Below are 24,362 nucleotides of genomic sequence, written 5' to 3' on the forward strand. Positions count from 1 at the left end.
GCCAGTGCCCGTTCCCTTTCCCGCTGCCCGTTCCCGGCGGCGATGCCGTCCCCTTTTCCCGCTGCCGGTGCCGTCGGCTGTTCCCGGTGCCCGGTGCGGCCCCGCCCCGCGCCGCCGCGCTGCGCCGCCGCCGCCCCCGCGCAGCCATTGCGGGCAGGCCCCGCTCTGCGGCCCGGTCCGTCCGCCCCGGCGGCCCCGGGGACATGGTACCGGGATGGCCCGGCCCGCCGAGACCTTCCCGCTGCACCGGCTCGTCTGGCACAACCGGCACCAGGCGCTGGACAGCGCCCTGCGCGCCGGGACGGTGGGAACGGCGCCGGGAGCGGCACCGGGAGCGGCGCCGGGCAGCGGGCGCCCCCCCCCACGCACCGGCACCGGGAAGGGGAGCGGGCGGGAGGGGAGGGGATGGAGAACGGCGGGGACCGCGGCGCGGGGGTGCGGGGACTGGGAGCGCTGGGAATGCTGGGGGGGACCGGGAGCGCTTGGGGGAAACCGGGAATGCTGTGCGCGGCGGGGGGCGGGGGGATGCTGGGAGGATTGGAAGGATCGGGAGCGCTGCCGGGACTGGGAGCGCTGGGAGATACTGGGAGCGCTGGGAAGCCTTGAGGGACTGGGGGAGCATCGGGGAAGGCTGGGGGCACAGGGCACTGGGAGCTCTGGGGAGCGTTGCAGGGGGACTGGAAGCGCCAGGGGAGACTGGGGGAACTGGGAGAAACTGGGCGCACAGGGGGCCGGGGGAAACCGGAGGTAGGTCGGGAAGACTGGGAGCACGGGGAGCCGGCAGCACTGGGAGCATTTGGGGGAACTGGGAGTGCTGGAGGAGGACTGGGAGTGGTGCGGGGACTGGGAGTACCAAGGGACTCAGGGGACCGGGAGCACTGGAAGAACTGGTGGCACTGGAAGGACCGGTGACGCTGGGATAATAAGGGGCTGGAGCACCGAAGGCCTGGAAGCAACCGAGAGCTCTGGGAGCGGGCTGGCACCGCCGGGAGAAGAGGGGGTTGGGAGCACCGGGGGGCACTGGGGTGGCACGGGGAGGGGACAGTGACCCCAGCGCCCTTCCAGCACGACGTGGAGCTGACAGACCCGCGTGGCCGGACGCCCCTGGAGCTGGCCGTGTCTCTGGGCCACCTGGAGTCGGTGCGGGTGCTGCTGCGGCACAACGCCAACGTGGGCCGGGAGAACGCCAATGGATGGACGGGTACGGGGACACCACGGGGACTCGGGGACGCCGTCCGGGGGTGCGGATGGCCCCTGGCTGATGGCACCCCCTTGTCCCCAGTGCTGCAGGAGGCGGTGAGCACGGGGGACCCGGAGATGGTGCAGCTGGTGCTCCAGTACCGTGACTACCAGCGGGCGACGCGGCGCCTCGCCGGCATCCCCGAGCTGCTCAGCAAGCTGCGGCGGGTAGAGCCCCCCAGAACTGCGCCCCAGAGCTCCCCAGGGACACCCACCGGCCCCAGCCCTTCGCTCAAGACTCCCCACCTCTCCAGTGACCCCAGCAGAGAGCCCCCCAAGTCGCCCCAGCACCCCCTGTCTCCTCCATGACCCCACTCTTTCCCCAGGGACACCTTGCCTGTCCAACCCCGCTTCCCCAGACTGCCCTGATCCCCACCCAGGACGCCCCAGCAGGGCCCCCCATCCCTGCCCCCCAGACTCCCCCTGCTCCCCAGTGACCCCAGCAGGGAGCCCCCAGCCCCTCACCGTGCTCCTCATCCCTTCCAGGCATCCGACTTCTACGTGGAGATGAAGTGGGAGTTCACGAGCTGGGGTGAGCGTGGCCGGGCTGGGCGGGGGAAGGGGGTCCCCGGCGTCCCCCCGGCGGCGGGACTGAGGGGTCCCTGCTCCCGCAGTGCCCCTGGTGTCCAAGGTGTGTCCCAGCGACGTGTACCGCGTGTGGAAGCGCGGCGAGAGCCTGCGGGTGGACACCACCCTCCTGGGCTTCGAGCACATGACGTGGCAGCGCGGCCGCCGCAGCTACATCTTCAAGGGGGAAGGTCAGCTCCGAGCCCCCCTCGGTCACCTTGGGGAGCCCCCAGCCCCCTGCACCATAAGTTCAGAGCTGTCTGGATTCCCTGCAGTCTTCGTGGGGAGGCACAGACCCCTTGCACTATGAGTACACCCCTGTAAAGACCCCAGGTTCCCGACAGGGGTTCCCCTGGACCCTCTGCTCTATAAACACTCCCATGAGGACCTCCCAGATCCCCTCCAGGGATTCCAGTTCCCCTCTCCCCTGCGGGACACCTCGGTTCTTTCACGTGCATCAGTGACCCCCAGTTCCCCGGATCTCACGGAGGAAACCTCAGTTCCCCCTTCCCGAGGGAATGCTGATCCCCCCAGATCCCCGGTGCCCCACCCAGGCCGGGTGCTGACCGCTGCCGTGTCCCGGCAGACGAGGGGGCCGTGGTGATGGAGGTGGACCACGACAAGCAGGTGGTGTACACGGAGACGCTGGCGCTGGCGCTGCACGAGCCCGAGCTGCTGCTGGCGGCCATGCAGCCCACCGAGGAGCACGTGGCCGGCCGGCTCACCTCGCCCATCGTCTCCACGCACCTGGACACCCGGAACATCGCCTTCGAGAGGTGGGAGGGGGAGGGAGGGCTGGAAGGGGAGGAAACGCTGGCGCCAGAGGGTGACCTGAGGCCTCCCCACTCCGCCAGGAACAAGTCTGGGATCTGGGGCTGGCGCTCGGAGAAGATGGAGGTGGTCAGCGGCTACGAGGCCAAGGTGAGCACGGAGCCGTGGCGGGGGATGGCACGGACGCCCTGGAGTGCGGCAGGCCTGACGGTGTCCCCGCACAGGTGTACAGTGCCAGCAACGTGGAGCTGGTCACCAAGACCAGGACGGAGCATCTGTCTGACCAGGACAAGTCACGCAGCAAAGGTGACGGCAGCCCTGTCAGCCCGTCAGGGGTGCACACGCTGGGGACACCGTGGGTGTGTCACGCCGGCTATGGGACACTCTGGATGCGGGGCGTGACGTGGCAGGCGTGGGGCGGCGTGCGGGGTGTCACCCCTGAGGGGTCTGACCGGTGACAGCCCTGGGAGTCCCTCCCACTGCCCACGCCTCACCCTTGCACCCCCCTCTCCCCTCAGGCTCCAAGACCCCCTTCCACTCCTTCCTGGGCATCGCGCAGCAGCACGGCACACACAACGGGGTGAGTGGCCATCCCGGGGGTCGCCGGGGAAACCGGGGGTCTCCATGGAGGGGCTGAGCGGTGCTGGTGTCCCCACAGGCACCTGTCCTGCAGGCTGCCAGCCCCACCAACCCCACGGCCATCACCCCCGAGGAGTACTTCGACCCCCACTTCGACCTGGAGACCCGCAACATTGGGCGCCCCATCGAGATGTCCAGCAAGGTGCAGAGGTGAGGCCACCGCCCCAGGCTCGGGACCTGTGGGGCAAGGATGTGGCACTGGGCAGCAGGACCCGTGGGGCGGTGGTGACAGGGTCCTCGGGGCCGTGCCACTGTGGTCCACACCCTGGGGACGTGGCCAGGGCCCCAGGGCAGTGGCACTGGGGTGGTGCTGGTGGCTGGTGGCCCCTCCGGGTCCCCGTGCCCACAGTGGTGCCCGGGCAGGTTCAAGGCGACGCTGTGGCTGTGTGAGCAGCACCCGCTGTCTCTGGCGGAGCAGGTGACGCCCATCATCGACCTCATGGCCATCTCCAATGCCCACTTCGCCAAACTGCGCGACTTCATCACCCTCAAGCTGCCCCCCGGCTTCCCCGTCAAGATCGGTGAGAGGGAAAACTTCGTTTGGGGCGGGATTGATAGTGGCAGGAATCCATCTGGGGCTTTCATTGATCCCCCGTGCCCGCAGAGATCCCGCTGTTCCACGTGCTCAACGCCCGCATCACCTTCAGCAACCTGTGCGGGTGCGACCAGCCCCTGGGCTCCGTGCGGATCTGCGCCCCTCAGGAGCCCGCCGGCGCCCAGCCCTCGGGGCCCAGAGGTGAGGCTGGGGGAGCCGGGGGGGCGCCGGGATCCCGCGGATACGGCATGGGGCGGGGCGTGGGGCGTCACGGGGCGCCGCGGGCGGCCACGGGGCCTCCCGAGGGTGCCGACGGCTCCCCGTGCGCGGCAGCGTGGCCGTTCCCGTGCGAGGTGGAGGCGGGCGTGTTCGAGGTGCCGGCGGGCTACACGGTGCTGGGCGCGGGGCGCAGCGAGCCCCTGCGGGACGAGGACGACGACCTGCTGCAGTTCGCCATCCAGCAGAGCCTGCTGGACGCCGGCACCGAGACCGACCAGGTGCGGCCGCGCCCCCTCGCCCGGACGCGCCCCGCACGCGCCCGGACGCGCCCCTAACGCCTGGCCGCGCCCCGCAGGTGACCATCTGGGAGGCGCTGACCAACACCCGCCCCGGCGCCGAGCCGCCGCCCTACGATGAGGACCTGCAGCTGGAAAGGTGAGGTTCCACCCGTGGGGTGCCACACCCGCCGTGCCCGGGCGGGGCCAGACTGGGAGGGGCAGGGGTTGAAGGTGTCGGGGTGGGGCAGGTACAGGGTCCACGGGGTCGGAGGGCACGGGTTAAAGGTGTCAGGGTGTGGCCAGGGGAGGGGCTGGAAGGGAGGAGCCTCTTGCTGCCCAAAGGGTGTGGCCATAATGGGCGTGGCTAACCGCAGGTGTGGGTGTGGCTACCAGGGGTGGGGCACAGGTGTGCCAGAGGGGATGCGGCTCCCGTGACGTGGCCGTGGCCCCGCTGCCGTCCCCTCCCCAGGGCCCTGCAGGAGAGCATGCTACTGCAGGCCGGGCCCAGCGCCGAGCCCCCGGCCGCCGGGAGCCCCCCCGGGGCGGGCGGCGGGAGCCCCCCGGGCCCCCCCGGGTACGGCAGCTTCGCGGAGCAGCTGCGCCTGGCCATGGCGCTGTCGGAGCGGGAGCAGGAGGAGCGGGAGCGGCGGCGGCGCGAGGAGGACGAGGAGCTGCAGCGCATCCTGCGCCTCTCCCTCACCGAGAAGTAGCGCCCCACGACGGAGCAGGGGCGTCCCATACGGGGTCACCCCGCGCTCGGGACGCCGATGTCCCGCGTGGGGACACCCCTTGCAGGGATAGGGACACCCCACCCGGGGGGCGCCCCGGCGCGGGCACGGCCCTGCCTGGGGAGCGGCCGGTGCTGGGATGGCCCCCCAACCATGGGGACCCCCCTGATGTGGGCACGGCCCCCGCACAGGGGATTTGATCCAGGGATCCTCCTAACCCCGGGACCCCCAATCCAGGGCTCTTCTCCCACCAGGCTCAAACCTCAGCCCGGGGACCCTCGCCTGGAGCCTGCCCCTCCAGGGATACCCCTGCCCCCAGGACCCCTCCCTAGGGACCCCCCTTCCTCTTTGGTGTTGTACTGTGACCCCCTGGGGGGCAGGACGGACCCGAGGGTTCCCGTGGGATGCAGGTGACCCCTTTTTTAAGGCACTGCAGTGTGGGGGGAGACTGCTGGGGGACCCCCAGGCCTTGTCCTTTGGGGCAGTGGGGGGCAGGGGGGCCCCGAATGTCTGTACATATACATATATTATATATATATATATATATATATACACACACGTGTGTCTGTGCCTAGGGAGGGATGGGTGGGGTGGGAGCCTGGGAAAAGGGATGGATCCTGCAGGTAGGGTGGGGCTCAGGTGATGGGGTTCATCCAGTAAGCGTGTGGGTGGCAGCAGTGGGCTGCTCCTCTTCAGCTCGCCCCAAATCTGGCCCTGTGCCCCCAGTCCTGGCCCAGGGATTGATTTGATTTGTTTATATGGCTCGGGAAAAGACCCCTGCCCAGGGAGGGGAGCCTCGGCTGTGGACACACGGGGGTCGCGAGGAGTTCTCTGGGAGCGACCTGCCGGGGACACTTGGGGCATTCCCAGCGGCTGAAGCCTGGGGTGTCCCAGGAGCCGGGGGGACCCTCGGGGCGGGGGTCCACAGTTTCTGGGGATCTGGGGAAGGCATCTCAGGTTCCGGGTGCCTCGGGGAGGGCCCCGAGTGCCGGGGGCCCTCGGAGGGTTCCCACTTTCGGAGGAGCTGGGGCCGTCTCAAGCGCTGGAGCGCCGATCTTGGCTCGTCCACACGGACGCGGGGGCTCCGGGGCACCGGGGAGGCGCCGCTCTGAAGGGAGGGCGCTCCGGGGCTCCCGGCTGCGGTGTTTCCGTGGCGAGGGGAGCCGTGCCGTGCCAGGACGTGCCCGCTCCCGCTCCCGCTCCCGTTCCCGTTCCCGTGCGGGCGGGGCAGCGGCGGCGCTTCCTGGTGCGGGGGGGGCGGCGCGGCGGGGCATGGCGCTGGTGACGGTGCGGCGGGCGGGGGGCTCCGCCGGGGGCCCCGCGGTGAGTGCGGCACCGCGGCGGGAAGCACCGGGCATCCCGGGGGAGAACGGGCCGTCCCAGAGCCGCGGGGCTGCGGGGTGGGCCGGGGGGTCCCGGTGCTCCGGGGGAACGGGCCGGTCCCGGCGATCCCGGCGTGGGGAATGGGGCTGCGCGGGGGGGTTTCTCGGTTCCCGGTGCCCCGGAAGGTCCCGCTGTCCCGGGGGTGGAGGGGTGAAGGTTGCTCCGGTCGCTCCCGGCGCGGGGTCATCCCGGGCGCTGCCGATGGGACTTTAGCGGGAGTTTACTGGGAGTTGCCCTCCGCACGCGTTGGAGTTTCCTGAACTCGCGGCTGGGGTTTCCCCATAGTTAGGGGAGGAATACGGAGGTGTGGATGGAGGGGGGATGTGGCTGTCCCGAGTCGCTCCCACTTTCCCCAGTGCTCCCAGTCCCTTCGCTGTCCCAGTGCCCCCCCTCACTCCACCCCCCCTAACCACTGGGCCTTTTCCATGCGTTCATCCCAGAGTCCCGCTTCCAGCGCTTTCACCCAGCCAGGGATGGGGGGCACAGGGACAGGCCACACCCCCCGCCATCCCGAGGGGCTCCCATGGATCCATCTCCACACTGGGACCCCCGAAGGGTCCCTACACCCCACACTATTTTTGGTGGGGGTGTTTAGGGGGTCACTGGTCTGTGGTGTCCATGCTGGTGGGAGCTTGTGGGACCCCCCCAGCCGGGTCCATACCCCGGAGTCGCATTTCCCCCAGGAACTGCCTCCCAATTCGCAGGAGGAAGATGTTCCCAGACGTGGCCAGCTGCAGCGACGGTGAGAGGGGGTTCCAAAGCCTCGGCGTGGGGGACACTGGCGTGGGATGGGGACACAGCTCCTCCCACCTTGGGGGAGCGCTCTGGGGGTGCCCCGGGGGCTCAGGACCCTCCTGCCCCCCAGGCAGAGCTTCGTCATGGTCAAGGGGGCTGCGAGGCTGCTGCCTGCTGAGGAGCCCCCCCCGGCCGAGCCCCCCCCGGCCGAGCCCCCCAGGACAGCCCCGGGACAGCAGGAGCAGCACCTGCACCTCATGATGCAGCTGCTGCGCCCCCAGGATGCCATCCGGCTGGTAGGACATGGATTCCCCTACTCCAGGAACACGGGGAGGGGATGTGGACGGGGAAGGAGGTGGGTGGGGACAAGGTGGGGAGGGAAAATTGACAGGGTGGGACAGGATGGGCTGGGCTGAGGATGGGGATGGGATGAAGGTGGGGACGGGATGGAGATAGAAACATCGAGGAAGGGTACAGGAATCTGGCATGGATTGGATGGGGATAGAGATGGAGTGGGAAGTGATGAGGAGGTGTCGTTGTTGGGAGGGTCACAATGCACAAAATGACACAGTGGAGTCTTCAGGAGGCTTCTGTTTATTCTCACAGCACGCTGTCTTTTATACACTTAACAAATGTCAACCACTCATTGGTCACAAAAAAAAAAATCAACATTTGACCACTCGTTGGGCACAAAAAACCGGCACAACGCTCATTGGCACAAAAAGTCTCCACCGCTGTTTTCGACCAACTTCACAAAACTTTCAACCAAGTTCACAAAACTTTTCCAAGCACACTTCTTCCAGCTGCAGGTTGTTTATGTCCCTCTCCTCCTTCTCCCCTCGGTTTCCACGCCAACAACCTCGGTGAAATTCCTTTTAGGGGTAGCAGACACGGCTGTTACCAGTTTCTCCTTCAGCTACCTTTACACTTTGGGCTTACGGACCTGCTGAAACCCCTTCCACAAGGAGGGGGCATGGCCCAGCCCCGTGCTCCTCCGGGTCACTGGGATCACGGGGAAGGGGCAGATCCCCGCTCCGATGCCCCCCTTTCCGGCAGGCGGTGCGGCTGGAGTCGGCGCGGCCGCGGCGGGTGCGGTACCTGCTGCTGGTGAGGCCGGAGGAGGCGGGAGCCGAGGCAGAGACGGCGCTGCTGGGAGTGGATTTCGCCCACGAGGGGTGAGCAGGGTGCGGGGAGGGCCCGAGGAGACGTCGGCACTCCCTGACCTCTGCCTGCCCCAGGGCCACCCGCTGCACGCTGGGCATGGTGCTGCCCCTCTGGAGCGACACCCAGGTGTTCCTCGACGGCGACGGGTAAGGGTGGGACGGAGTTTTGGGACAGGGAGGGGCTTAGAGAGGTCGGGGTGCCCGCCGTGAGCCGCTTGCGTCCCCGTGATGCGCAGGGGTTTCAGCGTGACATCGGGGGGAGAGACGCGCATCTTCAAGCCCATCTCTGTGCAGACCATGTGGTGAGCGAGGCCCGGGACTGACCATGGGGGGCTTGGGGACCACCCTGAGCACGAGGGCAGGGGGCACCGCCTCGGGCACTGGGACACTGCCAGGGGCACAGGGGGTCTCAGCTCCACGGCAGACACGAGGGATGTGGCACTGCTAGGGACACCAGGGATGCCGTCACCATCCTGGGCAACGTGGGCGCCGCGCCGGACGCAGGGATGCGGGCACGGGGGATTTGGGTATCACCACGGGCACTGCCACGGGCGCCTGGGCACGGCCACGGGGAAGGAGCTGGGGAGGGTTCGGGTGGCACCCACTGGTGGGGACAGCCAGCGAGGGGGACACGGCTGTCGGGGGGAGCGGTGGCGGCGCAAGGGTGGCAGGTGCTGTGCGGCAGGGCCGTGCTGCAGGAGCTGCACCGCGCCTGCGAGGACGCGGCCCGCGGCGGGCACATCCCCGGCGGCCCCGCGCTGGCCTGGGCCCGCGGCTACGCGGCGGCGCTGGGCTCGGAGCAGAGCTGCCTCAACGAGTGGCTGGCCATGGCCGACCTCGAGTCCGTGCGCCCCGCCTCGCCCACGCCGCTCCGGTGAGCTCCCTGCAACGCCCCTGCCACACCCCGCAGCTTGCTGGCCAATCGCTGCCGCGCCTGGCAGGGCGTGGCCCGGGCGGGGCGGGTGACAGCGGTGACAAGGCGGTGCCGGTGGCAGGCCAGCGGTGCCGGAGCTGTCGGAGCAGGCGGTGCGGGCGCTGCTGCGGGAGGTGATGGCCGTGGCCGACCTGGAGAACGTCACGTCCAAGGAGGTGGGTGGCACCGGGCGGGGTGTCCCTGGGACCGGCAGGGCCACCCCTCACCCGGGGCGGTGCCCAGGTGCGAGAGGAGCTGGAGCGGCGCACGGGGCACAGCCTGGCCGAGCACAAGGATTTCATTGACAACGAGATGCTGCTGGTGCTGGCGCAGATGGATCGGCCTTCCCGCGTCTTCCCGCACCTCTACCTGGTGGGCGGCAGGGCAGGTGGGGCGGGCGGGGCGGGTGTTAGCGTCCCCTCCCCTCACCGCTGTCACCGCGCAGGGCTCCGAGTGGAACGCGGCCAACCTGGAGGAGCTGCAGCAGAATAGGTGAGCGTGGGGTGGCACCGTCGTGGGGCGGCGTGGAGTCGCCATGGGGAGCCCCTGGGGTGCCACTGGCGTCACTGCAGGGTCACCCACATCCTGAACGTGGCACGGGAGATCGACAACTTCTTCCCGGCGCTGTTCACGTACATGAACGTGCGGGTGTACGATGAGGAGGCGGCCGAGCTCCTGCCCCACTGGAACGACACTTTCCTCTTCCTCTCCCGCGTCCGGTCAGTGGGCACGGGGGACATCGGGGGCACACAGGGGGACGTGGGGAGGGGTCTTGACGACCGAGGCGCTGGGGTGCCCTGCGAACATGGTGGCCGCGGTGACGCTGGGGCAGCTGGGGGACGCTGGAAGCTCTGTGTCCCCGAGTGCCCCCCGTGCCACGGTGCCAGCAGTGGGTACCGCAGGGCGGCGGGAGGCCGGGCGCTGGTGCACTGCCGGATGGGGCTGAGCCGCTCGGCCGCCACGGTGCTGGCCTACGCCATGAAGGAGTTCGGGTGGCCCCTGGAGCGGGCGCTGCGGCACGTCCGGCACTGCCGGCCGGGAGTCCTGCCCAACCCCGGCTTCATGCGCCAGCTCGACTTCTACCAGGGCATCCTGAGCGCCAGGTGCGTGGGGACAGGGTGGGGACACGGGGGTGGGGACAGCTGGGTGGGGGCTGGCATAACCACACCCCTCTATGGTAAGGGGGTGGGGGCTGTAGGGACCCCTTTGCGTTGAGTGGGTGAGGCTTTTGTGGCCAGGCCCTACCTGCGAGGGTGTGGGGTTTTTGCATGGGAGGAACCAAGGGGAACCCCACCCTGCTGCATGGGTGTGGCTCCCAGCAGGGGGAGTGGCCGGGTGCTGATTGACAGGTCTGTGGCAGCCGGCACAGCAGCCTGTGGGAGCCCCGGGCGGCCGAGCAGGCACCGCACCCCGAGGAGGACACCGCAAGGGACACGAGTGGCCTGTCCCCGCTGGCCTCCCCGCTGGCCTCCCCGCAGCCCTCCGAGGAGGAGGCAGCTGGTGGGGGGATGCTGGGGGCCTCCCGGCGCCCCCGCATCTCCCTGTGCTCCGTCATGCGGAGCATCAGCCTGCTGGAGACCCCCGAGCCCCCCGAGGTGCTGGGGGAGCCCCTGGCCGAGGAGGTGAGCAGGGGGCAGGGTGGGATGGGGGGGTTCAGCTGTGGGGTGACCCCGCTGTGCTCCCCTCAGGTGTTTGAGGCCACGGAGGGAGCAGGGGGTCCCTCCCCGAGGTCCCGACCCTCGTCCCGCCCGCGCGGCGTGGTGCGCCAGGCCAGCCTGGATGGTGGCCCCGCCCCGTTTTGGGACCACACCCATAGCGACGGCCACACCCAGTGCCACACCCAAGAGCCCGGACACGCCCACACGGATGGACCCACTCCTTAATTGGGGGGGCATGGGACGGCGCCTCCTCGCTGCCATAGCAACAAGAGGGCGCGGCCTACGCACGGGGGCGAGGCCATCCAGCCGGCACGGCCCGCCCGCGCTCTGGGGCTGGGAGGTGCCTCTGCCTCCGCCCCACACGCACAAGCACCGACACCGCTCCTGCACTGGCAATAAAGCGTGGAAATGGCAGCCCCTGATGTCTTTGTGACTCTGAGCATCTGGAGGGTGGGGTGCTGTCAGTAGGGACCGGAGTGAACGCTTAGGGGGCAGCGGGCTGGCACGGGGACCCAGCGGCGCCATGTTGAGGGGCACGGAGGAAACTACGACTCCCGGCGGCCTTGGCGCGAGAGGAACAACTTCCGGGTTGCCATGGCAACCGTCGCGGCCTAGGCCTGGACTGGTGCCTAGGCTGGGATCAGGGCTGGAATTGCTGCTGGAATCGGGACTGGGGTAGCCCCGAGGCTCGGCAGCGGAGGACTGAAGCACACAGCGGGTCCGCAGCTCGCTGTGGCCATGGTGGAGGGGAAAGTCACGCGTGCTTCTCCCACCACCCCGTGAGATGGCATCGGCCCCCTCCCTCCATGGCATCCCTTCGTGTGATGTCAGCCCTGACCCACAGGACACCTTCCACTAGCCCAGGTTGCTTCAAGCTCCATCCAACCAGGCCTTGGACATTTCCAAGGATGGGGTAATCAGCTTCTCTGGGCAATCTTCGCCATGGCCTCACCACCCTCACAGGGAGGCATTCCTTCCCAAAATCCCACCTAAACCCACCCATCCAGGGAAGGAGGTTGCCCCTGAGACTGCTGCTGTCCATCTCCTTGGGCTGTTCCTGCGGCTGGAGCCATCCCAACGCTTCACCCTTTCCTGGGACTGACCCTCTGCCAAGGAAGGAGTGTGGGAATCTCCCTCCTTCTTCCCACCAGGAGGGCACAACCCTGCGTTGGCTGGGTGCAGGGTGTTTATTTTTTGGAGGCCCACCTAAACACCTCCATCCTGTGCCCAGCAGAGGAATTCTGTCCCTGTAGAAGATATCCAAGGGACTGCAGTTCCAACAACGGGACCAGATCCGGCAGGATAACACAATCCAGAGGACTGGGAGCCTGCAGTGCGAGCGGGATGGGAGTTGTGGGTGGCCCCCCACCCATCCCACCTTATCCCAGGTTACTGCCGGCTCCAATGCTCCACTGCAGCCTCGGGATAGAAACAATTTATTTTATTGATGAAGCAACAGAAAGAGCTGGTGAATTAAGTCATCGATAACCTGAATAATTAACAGACACATCCTCTCATTTGCGATTCTGCACACAGCAAAGCTGCTAATTAGGGCTACTAAACATATGAATCCCACAGGACACTGTCACTCTTCCCACCCCACTGCAGGACATGCCCACAATCCACAGCCACCTGCCTCACCCCCCCTATGCTCCCTTTCACCCGATATTATACTTCATTCTTCATTTTTTCACCCCATTCCTGGGGAAAAAAATTATCCCACCTCCCTTTCTCCGCCCAAGAACAGATTTTTCTCCCTGGGTCCCAGTTGGGTGGCATTAAACTGTGAGACTGGACACCTCACCTGGCGTTTTTTTGGGAGGATGCAACTCCCTGCCCTCCCGCTGCACCCCAAGGGCTTCACCCCACCCTGTGCCCCCCCAGACAGCACACGGCACCCCTTCCTTCGCTCACACCAGCTTTAATCCGCCCGGTGTCCCTGGAATAGGCTCTGGGGGCGTCAGCAATGGCTCCCCACACTTCTTCAGCGCAGCAGCTCAGAGCTCGTAGTCGTGCCAGAGGCTGCGGAGGCACAACGGGGGTCAGCGGGAAGGGAGGGGGGAACCGGGAGAGGACATCCTGTGCCCCATCCCATCCCACACTCACCTGTAGGTGACATCGGGGTTGTCCCGGTGCTCCAGGAGGGCGTCACGGACGGGGCCGGGGGGGCTCAGCCCCAGCTCTTGTGCCCGCTCCCATCGCTGCAGGCGGGTGATCCCTGCGGGATACCGGGGGCTCAGCGGGGCCGGGGGGAGCCCGGGGCAACCGGGACAAGCGGGGGAACCGGGGATGCTCACCGGTGCAGGGTCCGTATTCCCAGGAGAGGTCGAAACGCCGCAACATTTCCAGGAGCGCCGGGTCCGGAGGGGGCTGCGAGGGGGAGCGGGGACAGTCCCGCCCCTTCACCTGCACCTTGTCCTTATCCTTGTCCTTTTTGTCCTTGAGCCTGCCCGGGGGCCGGCCCGAGCCCCGCCGCCGCAGCCGCCGCGGGAAGGAGTCGGTGATGCGCCGGGGCTGCCCCATGGCCCTGCGCGACATGGAGCTGGCACGGCGCCGCCAGTACCGGGAAGCGGGCGGGACCCGCCGCTACCGGGAACCCGCCGGACGGACCCGCCCTCGTCCCTGCCCGTGGCCGGGCGGAAGCGGCGGGGCCGGGCTGGGGAAGCGGCCACGGGCACCCTCGGCCGCTGCCCCCATCGCGGTGGTCCCGGTCCCCCGTCGTCCCCCCTCGGCGCCCCCCGGTTGTCCCCGCCACCAGCCGCACTCTCACCCCGCGGCAGTTCCTGTTACCTCCATCCCGGTGTTCCCTGTCTCCCTGGCACTGTCACGCGTGTCAGTGACTGTCACTCCATGCACTGCCACCCCCTAGTTGTGCCTACTACCCTCTGGCGTTGTCACCCGTGTGACTGTCCCACTGTCACCCCTGTGGTTCTCCCTGCTGCCGCTGGGCATTGTCATCCCCCTTCCAGCATTCCCTATCGCCCCGGACACTGTCGCACCCCTGCCTGTCCCCATCAGCCCCCCAAACCATGACTCACGCTGTGACACCGTCACCCTCTGCCCTGTCCCGCTCTGTCCTGTGGGTCACTGTCTGTGCCTCCGGTGCCACCCCCAGCTGTGGTGACACCACCCCGCTTGAGGGGGTAACACTGCAGGTGCCACCAGCGCGGATTTGCCTGAGGCTTCCAGCCCTCCCTTGGGGAACTGAGAATAACCGAGATGCGTGCCCTGGGACGGGGTGACTCCCAGGGGACCCCACCGTGTGCCTCAGCGGTGACATGTGAGCCACCAAGCTGTGTCACCGCTGGTAACCGTCACTGCTGGGGGGACACGGAAACCCCACAGCAGCCATCGGAGACTCCACTCCGCTGTTTAATTTGAGGTCGGCGCAGACAGGGGACAGCAGAGCCTCAAGGCCCGTCCTTATCCAGGCCGGGATTGTGCAGGATGTAGCTGCAGACCCCGGGCAGGCGCTGGTGGCCCAGCATCTCCTGCAGCTGCTGCATGGGCCGGTTCCCCAGCGCCGTGTGCCCGAAGGTGGGGAAGCCGCGGGCGTGCGCCCGCTGCGCCGCCACCGTCAGTGCCACCTGCATGTGGCCGCGCCGCCGCTGCTCGGGCAGGGTGTAGCTGTGGGTGCCCGTCCCGAAATGATCCGTCAGCACCCAGGCCACGGGCTGCCCGCTGCCGTCCTGCAGGCAGACTTGCGGGAAGCGCCCCAAAATCTCGGCCAGGTAGCGCCGGCTGCGGGCGTTCCCCCCGTAGGGCCAGGTGTCGTTGAGCAGGTCCACGTGCGAGGGGCTCAGGGAGCCCAGGCGCACCCCGGGGGCTGGCCTGGGCAAGGCAGGGGTCAGAGGGGGGCTCAGGGGTGTCCCCGTGTGGGGACGAGGGCGGGGGGCTCTCACCGGGGCTCAGGCATGGTGCTGGGGTCAGGGTGCCAGTAGGAGTAGTACTCGACAATGTCCAGCTCCACGCCCTTCCTCCCCGCCAGGTCCTGGGACACCGCGGTCATGCCGTCCTGCAGCGCTGGGGGTGGGAATGTCGGGGGCTCCTGTTCCCCCTGTACCCCACCAGCCCTATCCCCAGACCCTCTGTGTGGCCCCTGTGTCCTCCTCAGTGTCCCCAAGAACCACAAATCCAGCTGCAATGCTTCCCAGTGCTCCCAGCATCCCCAAGTCCAACCCCAGTAGGCCCAGGACGCTGCTTCCAGGGTACCCAGCAGTGCAACTCTCCGGTGCCCCCCAGCGCCCCCAAATCCAACCACGGTGCTCCCCAGGGCCCCTAAATCCCACCCCAACACTCCCCACCCATCAAACCCCACCCCAGCACACCAAATCAGGCCTCCGGTGCTCCCCAGCACCCAGACACCCATCCCCAGTGTCCCCCAGCACCCTCAATTCCCTCCACCAGTACCTCCCAGTTCCTCCCTGCCTCCAACAGCTCCCCCCGGTCTCCCACATTCCCAGTGCTGCCCAGTCCCTCCCCAGGATCCCCCCAGGACCCCGGCGTCCCCAGGCCACCGATGAGGGTGAAGGCGGCGTCCCAGCGCAGGCACCCGGGGGTCTCCAGCAGCGCCCGGTACGCCCCCAGGTCTCGGTAAAACGCTGCCTGCGTGTTCCAGTAGCCGTCGTTCGCCGGCACCTGGGGGCACCCATGGGTGCTCTGAGCACACCTGGCACGTGCCAGGGCACCGTGTCACCCCCCGTCCTGCAGTTCCCCGTGTCCCCAGAGGCCACCTCTCCGCTGGGCCGGGCCAGCACGGCGCCGAACTCGGGCCACTTGTCCACCAGCACCTCAAAGCGGCCTGGGTTGCCCCGGTTGATGTTCAGCACCGCCCCGAAGACCTTGGGGGAAAAGGGGGTCAGCAATGAGGGGACAGATGGGGTCAGAGATGGGGGCTTGATATGGGGGACATGGGGGCAGATGGGGGGTCAGAGCAGGGTGGCAAAAGGGTCCCTAATGACACGGGGGTGCCCATCACCAGGGCAAGAGGTGGGTGTGACACTGGGGTCCCTGTCACCAGCAGGGCAAAGGGCAGGGGTGGTATTGGGGTTCCCCTCACGGCACAGGGCAAGGGGGATATTGGGGTCCCCATCACAGCAACAGATGAGTGACATTGGGAACAGTCGTGGCACAGTGCAGGGGTGTCAGTGGGGTCCCCATCACCGGCAGGGCGAAGGGGAGGCTCTTCCTCAGGATCCCCTCCAGGCGCTGCAGCTGGGCTGGGCACGTCAGGATCTTCATTGTCCTGCCAACAGACCCTCAATAACAGGGGGACAGGACCACCAGGCACAGCCCCTGTCCCCGTCCCCATCCCTTTCCCCACGGTCCCCAGCTCCTCCAGCACTCACCCTGCAACAGTCCTGAGTCTGTGGGTTCTGGGGGGCCGTGGAGGCTGTGTGGCACCCGGTGACAATGGTTACCACCAGCTGTCACGGGCCAGCGAGTGCCCCCTGCCTTGGGGAGGCAGCGAGCAGGGTCCATCCTGCTGAACACTGGGCACCGGGCCAGCCCTGCGGCCGCCTGGGGACGGGTGCTCGGCTGGGACACTCTGGGACATTGCCCCAGTGCCACCAGCTCCCCACGGATCCTCGGTGTCACCGCCTGCCCCACGGTCACGGAGCCATGCTGATCCTGAGGTCCCCAGCCCAGCTGCAGCTCCTGGAGGAGACCCTGCGGAAGAACCTGCCCGCCACCCTGCCGGTGACAGGGACCCCGAGGATCCCTCTGACCCCTCTGCCCCCTCTGCCCTGTCCCTGGGGACCCCTCTGTCCCTCCCTCCCTCCCTCCCTTCCTCTCTGCTGGTGGTGAGGACCCTGGGGCCTCTCTTGTCCCCGCACCCTTGCCCTGTCAGTGTTGCCGATTCCCGGGATCCCTCCGTCCCCTCTCCCCTGCCTTGCCAGTGATGAGGAGGACCCAGGGACCCCTCTGCCTCCCCACCTGCCCTGCTGGGGACAAGGACCCCTCTGTCCCCTCTCTCCTGCCCTGCTGCAGACGGAGACCCCAGGGACTCTCTGTTGTTCCCTCTCCCCTGCTGGCGAGGGGACCCCAGGGACTCCGGGCACGCCTCCGTCCCCTCTCCCCTGTCCTGCCGGTGACAACGACCTTGTCGTGCAGGTCCTGGGGACGGTGATGACGGTGGCTAGGGGGAACCCGTTCTCCCACGAGGTGCTGGTGGACTCCTGGCCCCATTTCGGCATTGTCCTGACCCGCCTGCGCCCAGAGGTGCCGCCCTGGGTGCCCCTGCCCCGGCAGCAGCACCCCATGCCCCAGGGGCCTGGGAATTGGGGTGCCACCCTCAGCTCCATGTCCCTTGCAGGACCACAGGGACCCCAGGGACTATTACATCAACCAGCTGTCTGTGTTCTACCGGGACAAGGGAGCCCTGCAGATGCTGCTGGAGGGCACTGAGGCAGTGACCCGGGAAAGGGCATTCCAGATTATGGGTAAGGATGGCACTGGGAGGGGACGCAGGGCTCCCCCACATTCCATCTGGGTCCCCTGTCTGGCTGACAGGGGTTCCCAGGGATGCAGGACGGGCTGGACGAGGCCGTGCAGGAGGTGGCCAGCGCCAGGGGGCTGAAGGTGGAGACGATCCGGTACCGGGCAATGATAAGCCCCGAGCCCCCTCAGCCCCGCAGGCAGTGAGTGAGGGGCGCTGGGGACACATGGGACACTGGGGGGACACGGGCACAGAGGGCCCAGTCACATCCGTGGGTGGTACACGGAGACCTGTCACGTTTCTGGGTAGCACAATGCGGGGGGTCACAGTCACAACCCTTGGTGGTGCAGGAGTTCCCAGACACATCCCTGAGAGGCACAGGGTGACATGAATGGGATCACTGAGCACAGCCCTGGCTGGCACAGGGATCGCTGGGTGGCATGAGCGGGTTCACTGAGCATGTCCCTGGGTGGCACAGGGGGCCCCAATCCCGCTCCCGGGTGGCATAAGAGTTCCCAATCCCATACCTGGACGGCACATGGATCCCGCCCCTAGGGAAAACAAGGCTCCCAGATTCCACCTTTGGGTGGCACAGCGTTTCCCATCCCCACCTGCCATCCCGGCTGGGAGCAGGCATTCCCCACTCCGCCATGCCCCATTACAGGATGCCCCCGGACCTGCGCCTGGCGCCCGTGTCCCCATCCCACGTCCCGCTGCTCAACGCCGTGTGGGCCCTGGGTGGCAACGCCCGCAGCCAGGCCTTCCTGCTGGGGCTGGTGCGGACGCTGCCCTCCGCCTGCCTGCTGGACCGCCGCGGCCGCCCGGTGTCCTGGAGCCTGCTGGACGGGCAGGGCTGCCTGCGCCACGGCTACACGGTGCCCGCCTGGCGCGGGCACGGCCTCACCGGGCTCACGCTGGCCGAGCTGGGCCGGCGGCTGCACGCCGGCGGCTTCCCCATCTACGGCGCCGTACTGCCCCACAACACGGCCTCGCTGCACGCCCTGCAAGCCGTCGGCTTCGTGCCCCAGCCCGGGACCTTCTACATGATCCTGGGCACCCCAAAGTAGCGCCCAGGGTGAGGGCGCCGAGGGGAGGGAGCGCCTGGGCACGAGAGGGCCTGGATCGCCACCCTGTGAGAAACGGGAACGCCCCAGCTCCCACTCTGAGCTCGCTGACACTCCGGTCCCTACTGATGGCACTGACGGGAACATCCCAAATTCCGCGCTGAGCCCTTCTCTCCCGTCCCCACCGGGGTGTGGCGCGGGCCGGGCGGGGGGGCTGGAGAAAGGCTTTTATTCGTTCATACAAGAATAGATCTTCTGCAATAAATACCCCAATAAATAAACATCTCCAATAAATAAACACTCATAGACGCACCGGGAGAGCGCCCCACGGCCTCGCCCCACCGCCGCCTCGATGGGCAGCCATGGGGGAGGCGGGGCTTGGGGAAAAGAGGTGGGGCCTGTTGCGGGGAGGAGGCGGGGCTTGCTACACAGGTAGGTGGGTGGGTGGGGCTTATTGCCTTCTGGGGCGGAGCCTATTGCTCCAGGGGTGGGGCTTGCTGCTGGCTGGGGCGGGGTTTATTCTATGCTCAGAGGGTGTTGGTCCTTTTTGGAATGGGTGGGGTTTTGCACCCACTCTGGAGATCTTAGGGATGGGGACAGGCATCCTGGGGGGTTGGGGACACCGTGGGGGGCGCACCTGGGAGTCAGGACGCCTGTCCCTTAAGACACGACAGAGTGGCAGCGCGGCTGTGGGGCGACTGTGGTGGCACTTTGGGGTCAGGAACTCCACCCCTTCGGGCACAGCTGGGTGATGATGAGGGTGTGGGGTGGCTTTGGCAGCACTCTGGGGTCCGGAGACACAGTTTCAAAGGGACACTGGTGGCGAAGAGGGGACACAGGGAGTGGCTTTGGTGGCACTTGGGGTCAGGAGACGCATCCCTTACAGCAGAGCGTGGTGACAGAGGGGATGTGAGGTGGCTGTGGTGGGTGGCACTCGGGGTCAGGAGCCCCTCACTCAAGGCACAGTGGTGAAAGCGGGGTTGTGAAGCGGCTGTGGTGGCACTTGGGAGTCAGGAACCCTATTCCTCGAAGCACGCTGGTGGTGGACAGGGGACACGGGGTGGCCGTGGCGGCACTTGGGGTCAGGAGCCCTGTTCCTTAAGGCACAGTATCGTGACGACGATGATGGAGGGGCCGCAGGGTGGCTGTGGTGGCACCTGGCGTCAGGAGCCCCAACTTTCAAGGCACTGCCAGATGATGATGAGGTTGCGGGGTGGTTTTGGGGGTCAGGAGCCCCATTTCTCAAGGCACACCGGCGGCGGAAGAGGGGACCTGCGCGGCCGTGGCGGCGCCGTGGACTGGGGAGCCCAGCAGGCGCTCAGAACCCCCTCGCCTCCAGCCGCAGGGTGACCACGGCGGGCGGCACCTTCTTCTTGAGGCGGTTGAAGTCCTTGGCCGAGCGCCAGAGCCAGGTCTGCAGCTCCTTCAGCAGCCAGAAATCATCCATCTTCTTCAGGAAGTCATTGGGGGCCGCTGGCGCGCCGGGCGGCGCGGGGGGCCCGGCGGGGCCGGCGGGCAGCGGGTACCCCAGCGAGGACATGACGCCGCCGATGCTGAGCACCAGCCCCTGGAGGCTGGCGCAGAAGTGGGCGAGGCGGTGGCGCAGCTCGGCCGTGCCCACCTGCCCGTCCAGCACGCGCAGGTAGCAGAGCAGGCGGCTGTAGGCCCGGTAGTTGGCGGCCAGGCGGGCGTTGTCCGTCAGGCCCCGCCACAGGTCCAGGTCCACCGTGGCGCTGGGCACCCGCTCGGCACGCGCCAGCCGCGGCGGGTTGAAGTCGGGCTCATTGAAGGGGGGCCCCAGGTAGTTCAGCTGGAAGGGAACGGGGGTGCCGGGGGTCAGGTCTCCACGTCCACCCTGTTCACGGCCTCCAAATCCCCCTTGCCCCCCGGTTCGAACGCATCCCGCTCATCCCAGCCCTCCTGTCGCGTCCCCCTTCCCGCTCTGCCCGAGCCGGGCATTCCCAGCACAGCCCGGGCGGTGCCACCGTCACCGCTGGGCGCCCGCAACGCGCCGGCACCGCCGAGGGCACGCCAGGGCAGGGACGGGGAACCTCCGGGTGAGTCGGTGACGCCGGCGGCGAGGGCGAGGCGGATGCCCGAGCCCATGACGGGATCACGGGCCCAAGGGAGGGTTCCCGGGAGCCGCCCTGCGCCCGGGGGGACGATGAGGCATTTCCGTGACCTCCGGCGTGGGAGCAGCTGGGCACGGAGTGGATATCCCGGGGTGGGGGGGGGGTGGGTCGGAGACTCACGTAGGTGCCGGCGAGGGTGCGGAGCTGGTGCTCCAGGTAGCGGGTCAGGTCGTAGGTCTGCTGGATGGACTGGCCGGCGCCCAGCTCCTCGGAGCAGTTCAGCGCCGGCAGCGCCGGCAGGTTGCAAAGCGCGGCGCACAGGAAGGTGAAGATCCCCCAAGAGTCACCTGTGGGGGGACACACAGCACCTCAGGGGGGAGGTGGTGACAGGGAGACTCCGTCTCCGTTGGGTGTGGCGCTGAGCCGGCAGAGTACCCCTGAGCCGCCCGTCGGGAAACCGAGGCACCGGAGGTGGGGAGGGTGGGGACCCCCTCGCCTCACCTCAGCTCCCTCCCCGGAGCAGCAGGGACCCCCCATCTCCGCGCGGTGACCCCTCGGCTCCCCTCCGAGCGCTCCCGCCCGCGGCTGCACCAACAATCCTTTATATGGTCTGGAGCAGCGCGGCCGCGGCATTCCCGCCGGGACACACGCCTGGGATATATTTGGGCACCGCCAACGCCGGAGCGGGCCGGGCACCCGGCGGGGACCCCCGCCGAGGGGCCACCGGGAGCGCGGGGAAGGGGGGCGGGACGCGGCTCCGAGGAGCGGCCGGGGCGCGGGGTGACATTTGCGGAGGCACCGGAAAGCGCCGGCGGGGTCCCCGTCATCGGCCTGACGTCAGGGCGGCCCCGGGAGCGCGGCCCCGCCGGCCGCCGGCCGCGCAAAGGTCACGGCCCGCGGCCAGGACGCTCCCCGGCCAGCTGGCACCCCCGGCCGGCCGCGGTCGGCCCTTCCCGGCAGCTCCTCCCGGGAAAGACCGGCCGCTGGCACGGCTCGGCACCGCGGGGCTCCTGCTGCGGGAAGCCCCCCGCGGCCCCGCGCGTCACCGCTCCCCGTCACCGGCCGCCGGTGACGCACGACGGTCCTCGGGGACGCCGCGGCTCCGGCCACCAGGGCCCCGGCGCCCTGGGTGTCCTGCCCTGAGTGTCCTGCAAACGGCAAGCCTCGCTGAGAGAGCCCCGCGGGCGTGCAGGACGCTGTCACACCCGGGATGCGCCCCGGAGGCATGCAAGGACGCTGGTGGCACCTCCGGGGCGCGTCCAGGACACACCTGGGACGCGCCACACGGGCATGGGGACCGCCACGCTTTGCAGGCGTGTGACACCGTGTACGTGCGACACCGTGCACGTGTGACACCGTGTACCTGTGACACCGTGTACGTGCGACACCGTGCACGTGCGTGACGCAGCACACCCACGAGGACCCCAGTCCGGCCGTGTCACCTGCCACGCGAACGCGTGACGCGCACACCAGCCCACGGGACGCGCCGGGAGAGTGTGCGTTGTGCCGTGTGCGTTGCCCCACGCAGGGGACGCCTGTGACACGCCGCCCCGTGCGACGCCGCACGCCCCCCGCGCCCTCCGCGCCCGTGCGTGGCAGCCCCGGCCGGCCCCGGCTTGCCCGGTGCCCCGCGGTGGGCACGTGCCGCCGCTTGCCCGCGTTCCGGTGCGTTCCGGCGCGTTCCGGCGCGTGGAGCGTGCGGCCGGCCCCGCGTGCGTGCGAGCAGGGGCCGGGGGGGCCGGGGAGGGGGGGGCCGCGGTGACTCACACCACGCAAACCACCCCCCCTTCCCAGTGTTTGCTTTGGCCGGACCCTCGCCCACCGCCGGCTCGGGTTTCCAGGCGGGATTTACACCCGCCCCGGCCTGGCCGGTGCCAAACCAAACACAGCCGGGGAGCGGGATGAGGGGGAGATGGCAGGGATGTGAGATTGGGACGAAGCCACCATGGCTCCTGGGCAGGTGGCCCAGACGTGAGGATGACGGAGGAAGGGGATGGAGGTCTGAGAGACGGGAATGGTGGGATGCGCAGAACGGATGGCACCGGGCCGCAGTCACCGTGACGCGGTGACAGTGGCGACCCCGGCACAGCGGGGACGGTGGCCGTGACACAGCAGTGACAGTGACACCGCACAGTAACGAGGGTGACCGTGACACAGCAGTGACAGTGACCGTGACACAGCAGTGACGGTGACCGTGGCACAGCGGTGACAAACGGCCCAGCCACGACGGGTGCCCCCGCTGTCCCCTTCCCGCCCCCATCCCAGCGGCCGGTGCCGGGCACCCAGCGGCACAGACAGCGGAGGAGGGAGGCTCCAGCCGGCACAGCTGGATCCCGGTGACGTCGGAGAGGAAGAGCCCGAGGGTTTCAAAACCGGCCCTGGAGCTCGGCCAGGATGCTCCCAGCCCACGTAAGCAGCTCATGGCGTGCCTGCCCAGGGTCACCCGCTGGGCCCTGGGGACGCCCGAGGAGCCGGGGTGATGGGAGGCCATGGGAGCGGGCACCCCCTGCTCTGCCAACAGCACCCCGGGACACCCATGCCGGGCCCACCGGCACACGCGGCAGCGGGGACGTGGCTCGCCCGCCTTTGGGGCGACACCCGGGACCCCTGGCCTGCCCCCTGCCCAGTGGCGCAGGCGGCAGTGCCGGCCAGAACTCCCTGCCAGCGGCCGAGGCGGGAATTCAGCCACGGAGACGGTGAGCTGTTCCCTGGGCATGCTGTGGGCAGAGCCGCCGAGGGCCCAGCGACCGCAGCCCGCCCAGAGCCGCTTTCCCGAAACCCCGGGGGTGGGGGCGGCAGCCGGGAAGGGGAGACCCCCTGGCCCCGGAGCCCCTGGCAGAGGACGGAGCCGAGCCGGCCCCCGACGCCGCAGCGGGAGCTGCCCTATCTGATGGGCCGGCGTCCAGCGGCGAACAGAGCCCCGTCCCAGCCCGCAGCCCCATTCCTGGGGCCGGCACGGGAGGTCTCGCGGTGGCCAGGCATGATTGTGGCGCTGAGGACAAAGCAGCCCTGTCCCCACTACCCCAGCCACTGTCCCGGCCACCAGATCAGCACCACTTAACCCTCCACGGGACGTTTCCCGGCCCGATGTGGGAGCCAGCTCCGAGGGGCTTGGAGAGGGTCATACCCAAGGGCTCATGGACAGACGGCCTCTGTGTCCCCACACTGCTGGCATTTAACCCCACTACGTCTGGGGAGGTGACACCACAGCGTAGCAGCGTCCCCGTGGAGCCACGGTGGGGACACGAGGATGCTCACGCTCCACACCCATATATCACGGACACGGCACTTGCCGAGCTCCAGCAGGAAGAGCACGTGTGCCCTTGCTCCCCGACAGCCACCGCAGTGGGGTCCCCATCCCATCCATCCCGTTCTACCACACGCCATCCCATCCATCCCATCCATCCCAGGGCGAGGCCGCCGTGCCAGGAGCGGGTGGTGGCGCGGGGGGCGCGTGGCCCCGCGTCCCCCCCGGTGCCGGCCGTGCCTGCGCTCGCGGCGCTGAGTGTTTACCATCCTGTCTCCTCCGTGTGTTTATAAATGCCGGCCGCGCACGGGAGACTCCAGCGAGGGCCGTATTAGCTGGGCCTGGATTTCCATCCGGCTCCGGCTCCGGCTCCAGCCAGCGGCACGATGGAAACACCATCGCCGGCGAGGGGGGCGCAGGCCCCTAATCCCAACCAGACCCCGCTGCCCCGCACGCACGCCCAGCGCCCGGGAGCCACGCGAGGCACCTCGACCCCTTCCCGCAGGTCACGGAGCCACACGGCCCGACGGAGCGCACCGGCACCGTTCCGGGGGTTCAGAACGGCTGGCCGCTCTCCAGCCAGGGCAGGGGACCCCCGATGCAGCCCACGTGGCGCCGCTGAGCTGTGGTGGGACGCGTCCTGGCAGCTCCAGACCCGCTGGCACGGCCCGGCTGGGGTCGCTGTGGAGCGGCGGCCCCGGTGGGCACGGCC

The 24,362-nt window shown here is 68.7% G+C and overlaps 7 protein-coding genes across 8 annotated transcripts in view; 4 read left to right on the forward strand and 3 right to left on the reverse strand.

Annotated features, from left to right (window-relative positions):
- Positions 1 to 181: 181 nt before the first annotated feature.
- On the forward strand, positions 182 to 5,528 carry ANKRD13D (ankyrin repeat domain 13D). The gene is made up of 15 exons (XM_040066368.2): positions 182 to 304; positions 1,066 to 1,201; positions 1,283 to 1,407; positions 1,726 to 1,771; positions 1,854 to 1,997; positions 2,393 to 2,582; positions 2,661 to 2,727; positions 2,802 to 2,883; positions 3,096 to 3,157; positions 3,236 to 3,366; positions 3,580 to 3,737; positions 3,821 to 3,952; positions 4,085 to 4,248; positions 4,326 to 4,405; positions 4,718 to 5,528. Exons 1-15 carry the CDS (start codon positions 215 to 217, stop codon positions 4,956 to 4,958), a joined length of 1,848 nt encoding a protein of 615 aa, XP_039922302.1. The 5' UTR covers positions 182 to 214; the 3' UTR covers positions 4,959 to 5,528.
- A 714-nt stretch (positions 5,529 to 6,242) lies between these two features.
- Positions 6,243 to 11,764, forward strand: SSH3 (slingshot protein phosphatase 3). The gene is given in 18 exon segments (XM_040066340.1): positions 6,243 to 6,299; positions 7,064 to 7,101; positions 7,225 to 7,390; positions 8,151 to 8,269; positions 8,333 to 8,404; positions 8,494 to 8,559; positions 8,943 to 9,131; positions 9,253 to 9,346; positions 9,414 to 9,542; positions 9,616 to 9,662; positions 9,743 to 9,889; positions 10,073 to 10,273; positions 10,531 to 10,792; positions 10,848 to 11,140; positions 11,142 to 11,474; positions 11,476 to 11,542; positions 11,545 to 11,571; positions 11,574 to 11,764. Coding segments are annotated over 18 exon segments (2,415 nt in total). The 5' UTR covers positions 6,243 to 6,248; the 3' UTR covers positions 11,688 to 11,764.
- A 477-nt stretch (positions 11,765 to 12,241) lies between these two features.
- On the reverse strand, positions 12,242 to 13,427 carry POLD4 (DNA polymerase delta 4, accessory subunit). The gene is made up of 3 exons (XM_040066519.1): positions 13,126 to 13,427; positions 12,935 to 13,046; positions 12,242 to 12,850 (listed from the first exon to the last, which is right to left on the reverse strand). Exons 1-3 carry the CDS (start codon positions 13,364 to 13,366, stop codon positions 12,826 to 12,828), a joined length of 378 nt encoding a protein of 125 aa, XP_039922453.1. The 5' UTR covers positions 13,367 to 13,427; the 3' UTR covers positions 12,242 to 12,825.
- A 772-nt stretch (positions 13,428 to 14,199) lies between these two features.
- On the reverse strand, positions 14,200 to 16,263 carry LOC120753772 (glycine N-acyltransferase-like protein 3). Of its 2 annotated transcripts, none has more exons than XM_040066459.1 (6): positions 16,177 to 16,263; positions 15,992 to 16,073; positions 15,562 to 15,669; positions 15,346 to 15,466; positions 14,731 to 14,851; positions 14,200 to 14,569 (listed from the first exon to the last, which is right to left on the reverse strand). In XM_040066459.1, exons 2-6 carry the CDS (start codon positions 16,067 to 16,069, stop codon positions 14,239 to 14,241), a joined length of 759 nt encoding a protein of 252 aa, XP_039922393.1. In that variant the 5' UTR covers positions 16,070 to 16,073; positions 16,177 to 16,263; the 3' UTR covers positions 14,200 to 14,238. The 2 variants fall into 2 exon arrangements, with proteins under 2 accessions (XP_039922393.1, XP_039922392.1); XM_040066458.1 differs by having other exon boundaries at positions 14,200 to 14,659.
- A 142-nt stretch (positions 16,264 to 16,405) lies between these two features.
- Positions 16,406 to 18,628, forward strand: LOC120753775 (glycine-N-acyltransferase-like protein 3). The gene is made up of 5 exons (XM_040066462.2): positions 16,406 to 16,528; positions 16,943 to 17,050; positions 17,145 to 17,271; positions 17,352 to 17,469; positions 17,932 to 18,628. The coding sequence occupies exons 1-5, from the start codon at positions 16,451 to 16,453 to the stop codon at positions 18,332 to 18,334; spliced, it is 834 nt and encodes a 277-aa protein (XP_039922396.1). The 5' UTR covers positions 16,406 to 16,450; the 3' UTR covers positions 18,335 to 18,628.
- A 994-nt stretch (positions 18,629 to 19,622) lies between these two features.
- On the reverse strand, positions 19,623 to 22,894 carry CLCF1 (cardiotrophin like cytokine factor 1). The gene is made up of 4 exons (XM_040067607.1): positions 22,686 to 22,894; positions 21,450 to 21,673; positions 20,584 to 20,771; positions 19,623 to 20,141 (listed from the first exon to the last, which is right to left on the reverse strand). Exons 1-4 carry the CDS (start codon positions 22,892 to 22,894, stop codon positions 19,650 to 19,652), a joined length of 1,113 nt encoding a protein of 370 aa, XP_039923541.1. The 3' UTR covers positions 19,623 to 19,649.
- CARNS1 (carnosine synthase 1) overlaps positions 22,893 to 24,362 on the forward strand; it is a 23,168-nt gene continuing 21,698 nt past the window's right edge. Inside the window, exon 1 of the mRNA XM_040067608.2 lies at positions 22,893 to 23,099. Within this exon, the coding sequence (XP_039923542.1) occupies positions 22,893 to 23,099 (207 nt within the window). The remainder of the gene's footprint in view (positions 23,100 to 24,362) is intronic.

Source organism: Hirundo rustica, chromosome 6, assembly GCF_015227805.2.
Source record: "Hirundo rustica isolate bHirRus1 chromosome 6, bHirRus1.pri.v3, whole genome shotgun sequence".
In the NCBI taxonomy this organism is placed as follows: Eukaryota; Metazoa; Chordata; class Aves; order Passeriformes; family Hirundinidae; genus Hirundo; species Hirundo rustica.

Bases quoted from the DNA above. Each gene is read 5' to 3' on its own strand.
- LOC120753775 (XM_040066462.2), top strand. From the start codon at position 16,451: ATGCTGATCCTGAGGTCCCCAGCCCAGCTGCAGCTCCTGGAGGAGACC. The intron at 17,272-17,351 runs GTAAGGATGGCA...AGGGGTTCCCAG, and splicing joins AAGGGCATTCCAGATTATGG to GGATGCAGGACGGGCTGGAC. The intron at 17,470-17,931 runs GTGAGTGAGGGG...GCCCCATTACAG, and splicing joins CCCCCTCAGCCCCGCAGGCA to GATGCCCCCGGACCTGCGCC.
- POLD4 (XM_040066519.1), bottom strand. From the start codon at position 13,366: ATGTCGCGCAGGGCCATGGGGCAGCCCCGGCGCATCACCGACTCCTTC. The intron at 13,047-13,125 runs GTGAGCATCCCC...GGTATCCCGCAG, and splicing joins GGAATACGGACCCTGCACCG to GGATCACCCGCCTGCAGCGA. The intron at 12,851-12,934 runs GTGAGTGTGGGA...GTGCCTCCGCAG, and splicing joins AACCCCGATGTCACCTACAG to CCTCTGGCACGACTACGAGC.
- LOC120753772 (XM_040066458.1), bottom strand. From the start codon at position 16,069: ATGAAGATCCTGACGTGCCCAGCCCAGCTGCAGCGCCTGGAGGGGATC. The intron at 15,467-15,561 runs GTGGCCTCTGGG...GGGTGCCCCCAG, and splicing joins TGGCCCGGCCCAGCGGAGAG to GTGCCGGCGAACGACGGCTA. The intron at 14,660-14,730 runs GTGAGAGCCCCC...TGCCTTGCCCAG, and splicing joins AGCACCATGCCTGAGCCCCG to GCCAGCCCCCGGGGTGCGCC.
- ANKRD13D (XM_040066368.2), top strand. From the start codon at position 215: ATGGCCCGGCCCGCCGAGACCTTCCCGCTGCACCGGCTCGTCTGGCAC. The intron at 1,202-1,282 runs GTACGGGGACAC...CCTTGTCCCCAG, and splicing joins GAACGCCAATGGATGGACGG to TGCTGCAGGAGGCGGTGAGC. The intron at 3,738-3,820 runs GTGAGAGGGAAA...CCGTGCCCGCAG, and splicing joins CGGCTTCCCCGTCAAGATCG to AGATCCCGCTGTTCCACGTG.
- CLCF1 (XM_040067607.1), bottom strand. From the start codon at position 22,894: ATGGCCTCCCATCACCCCGGCTCCTCGGGCGTCCCCAGGGCCCAGCGG. The intron at 20,772-21,449 runs GTGACGCGCGGG...CTCCCCCCTGAG, and splicing joins GCGGCCGGTGACGGGGAGCG to GTGCTGTGTGTCCCCCCACA. The intron at 20,142-20,583 runs GTGAGTCTCCGA...GTTCCCTTCCAG, and splicing joins GCACCCTCGCCGGCACCTAC to CTGAACTACCTGGGGCCCCC.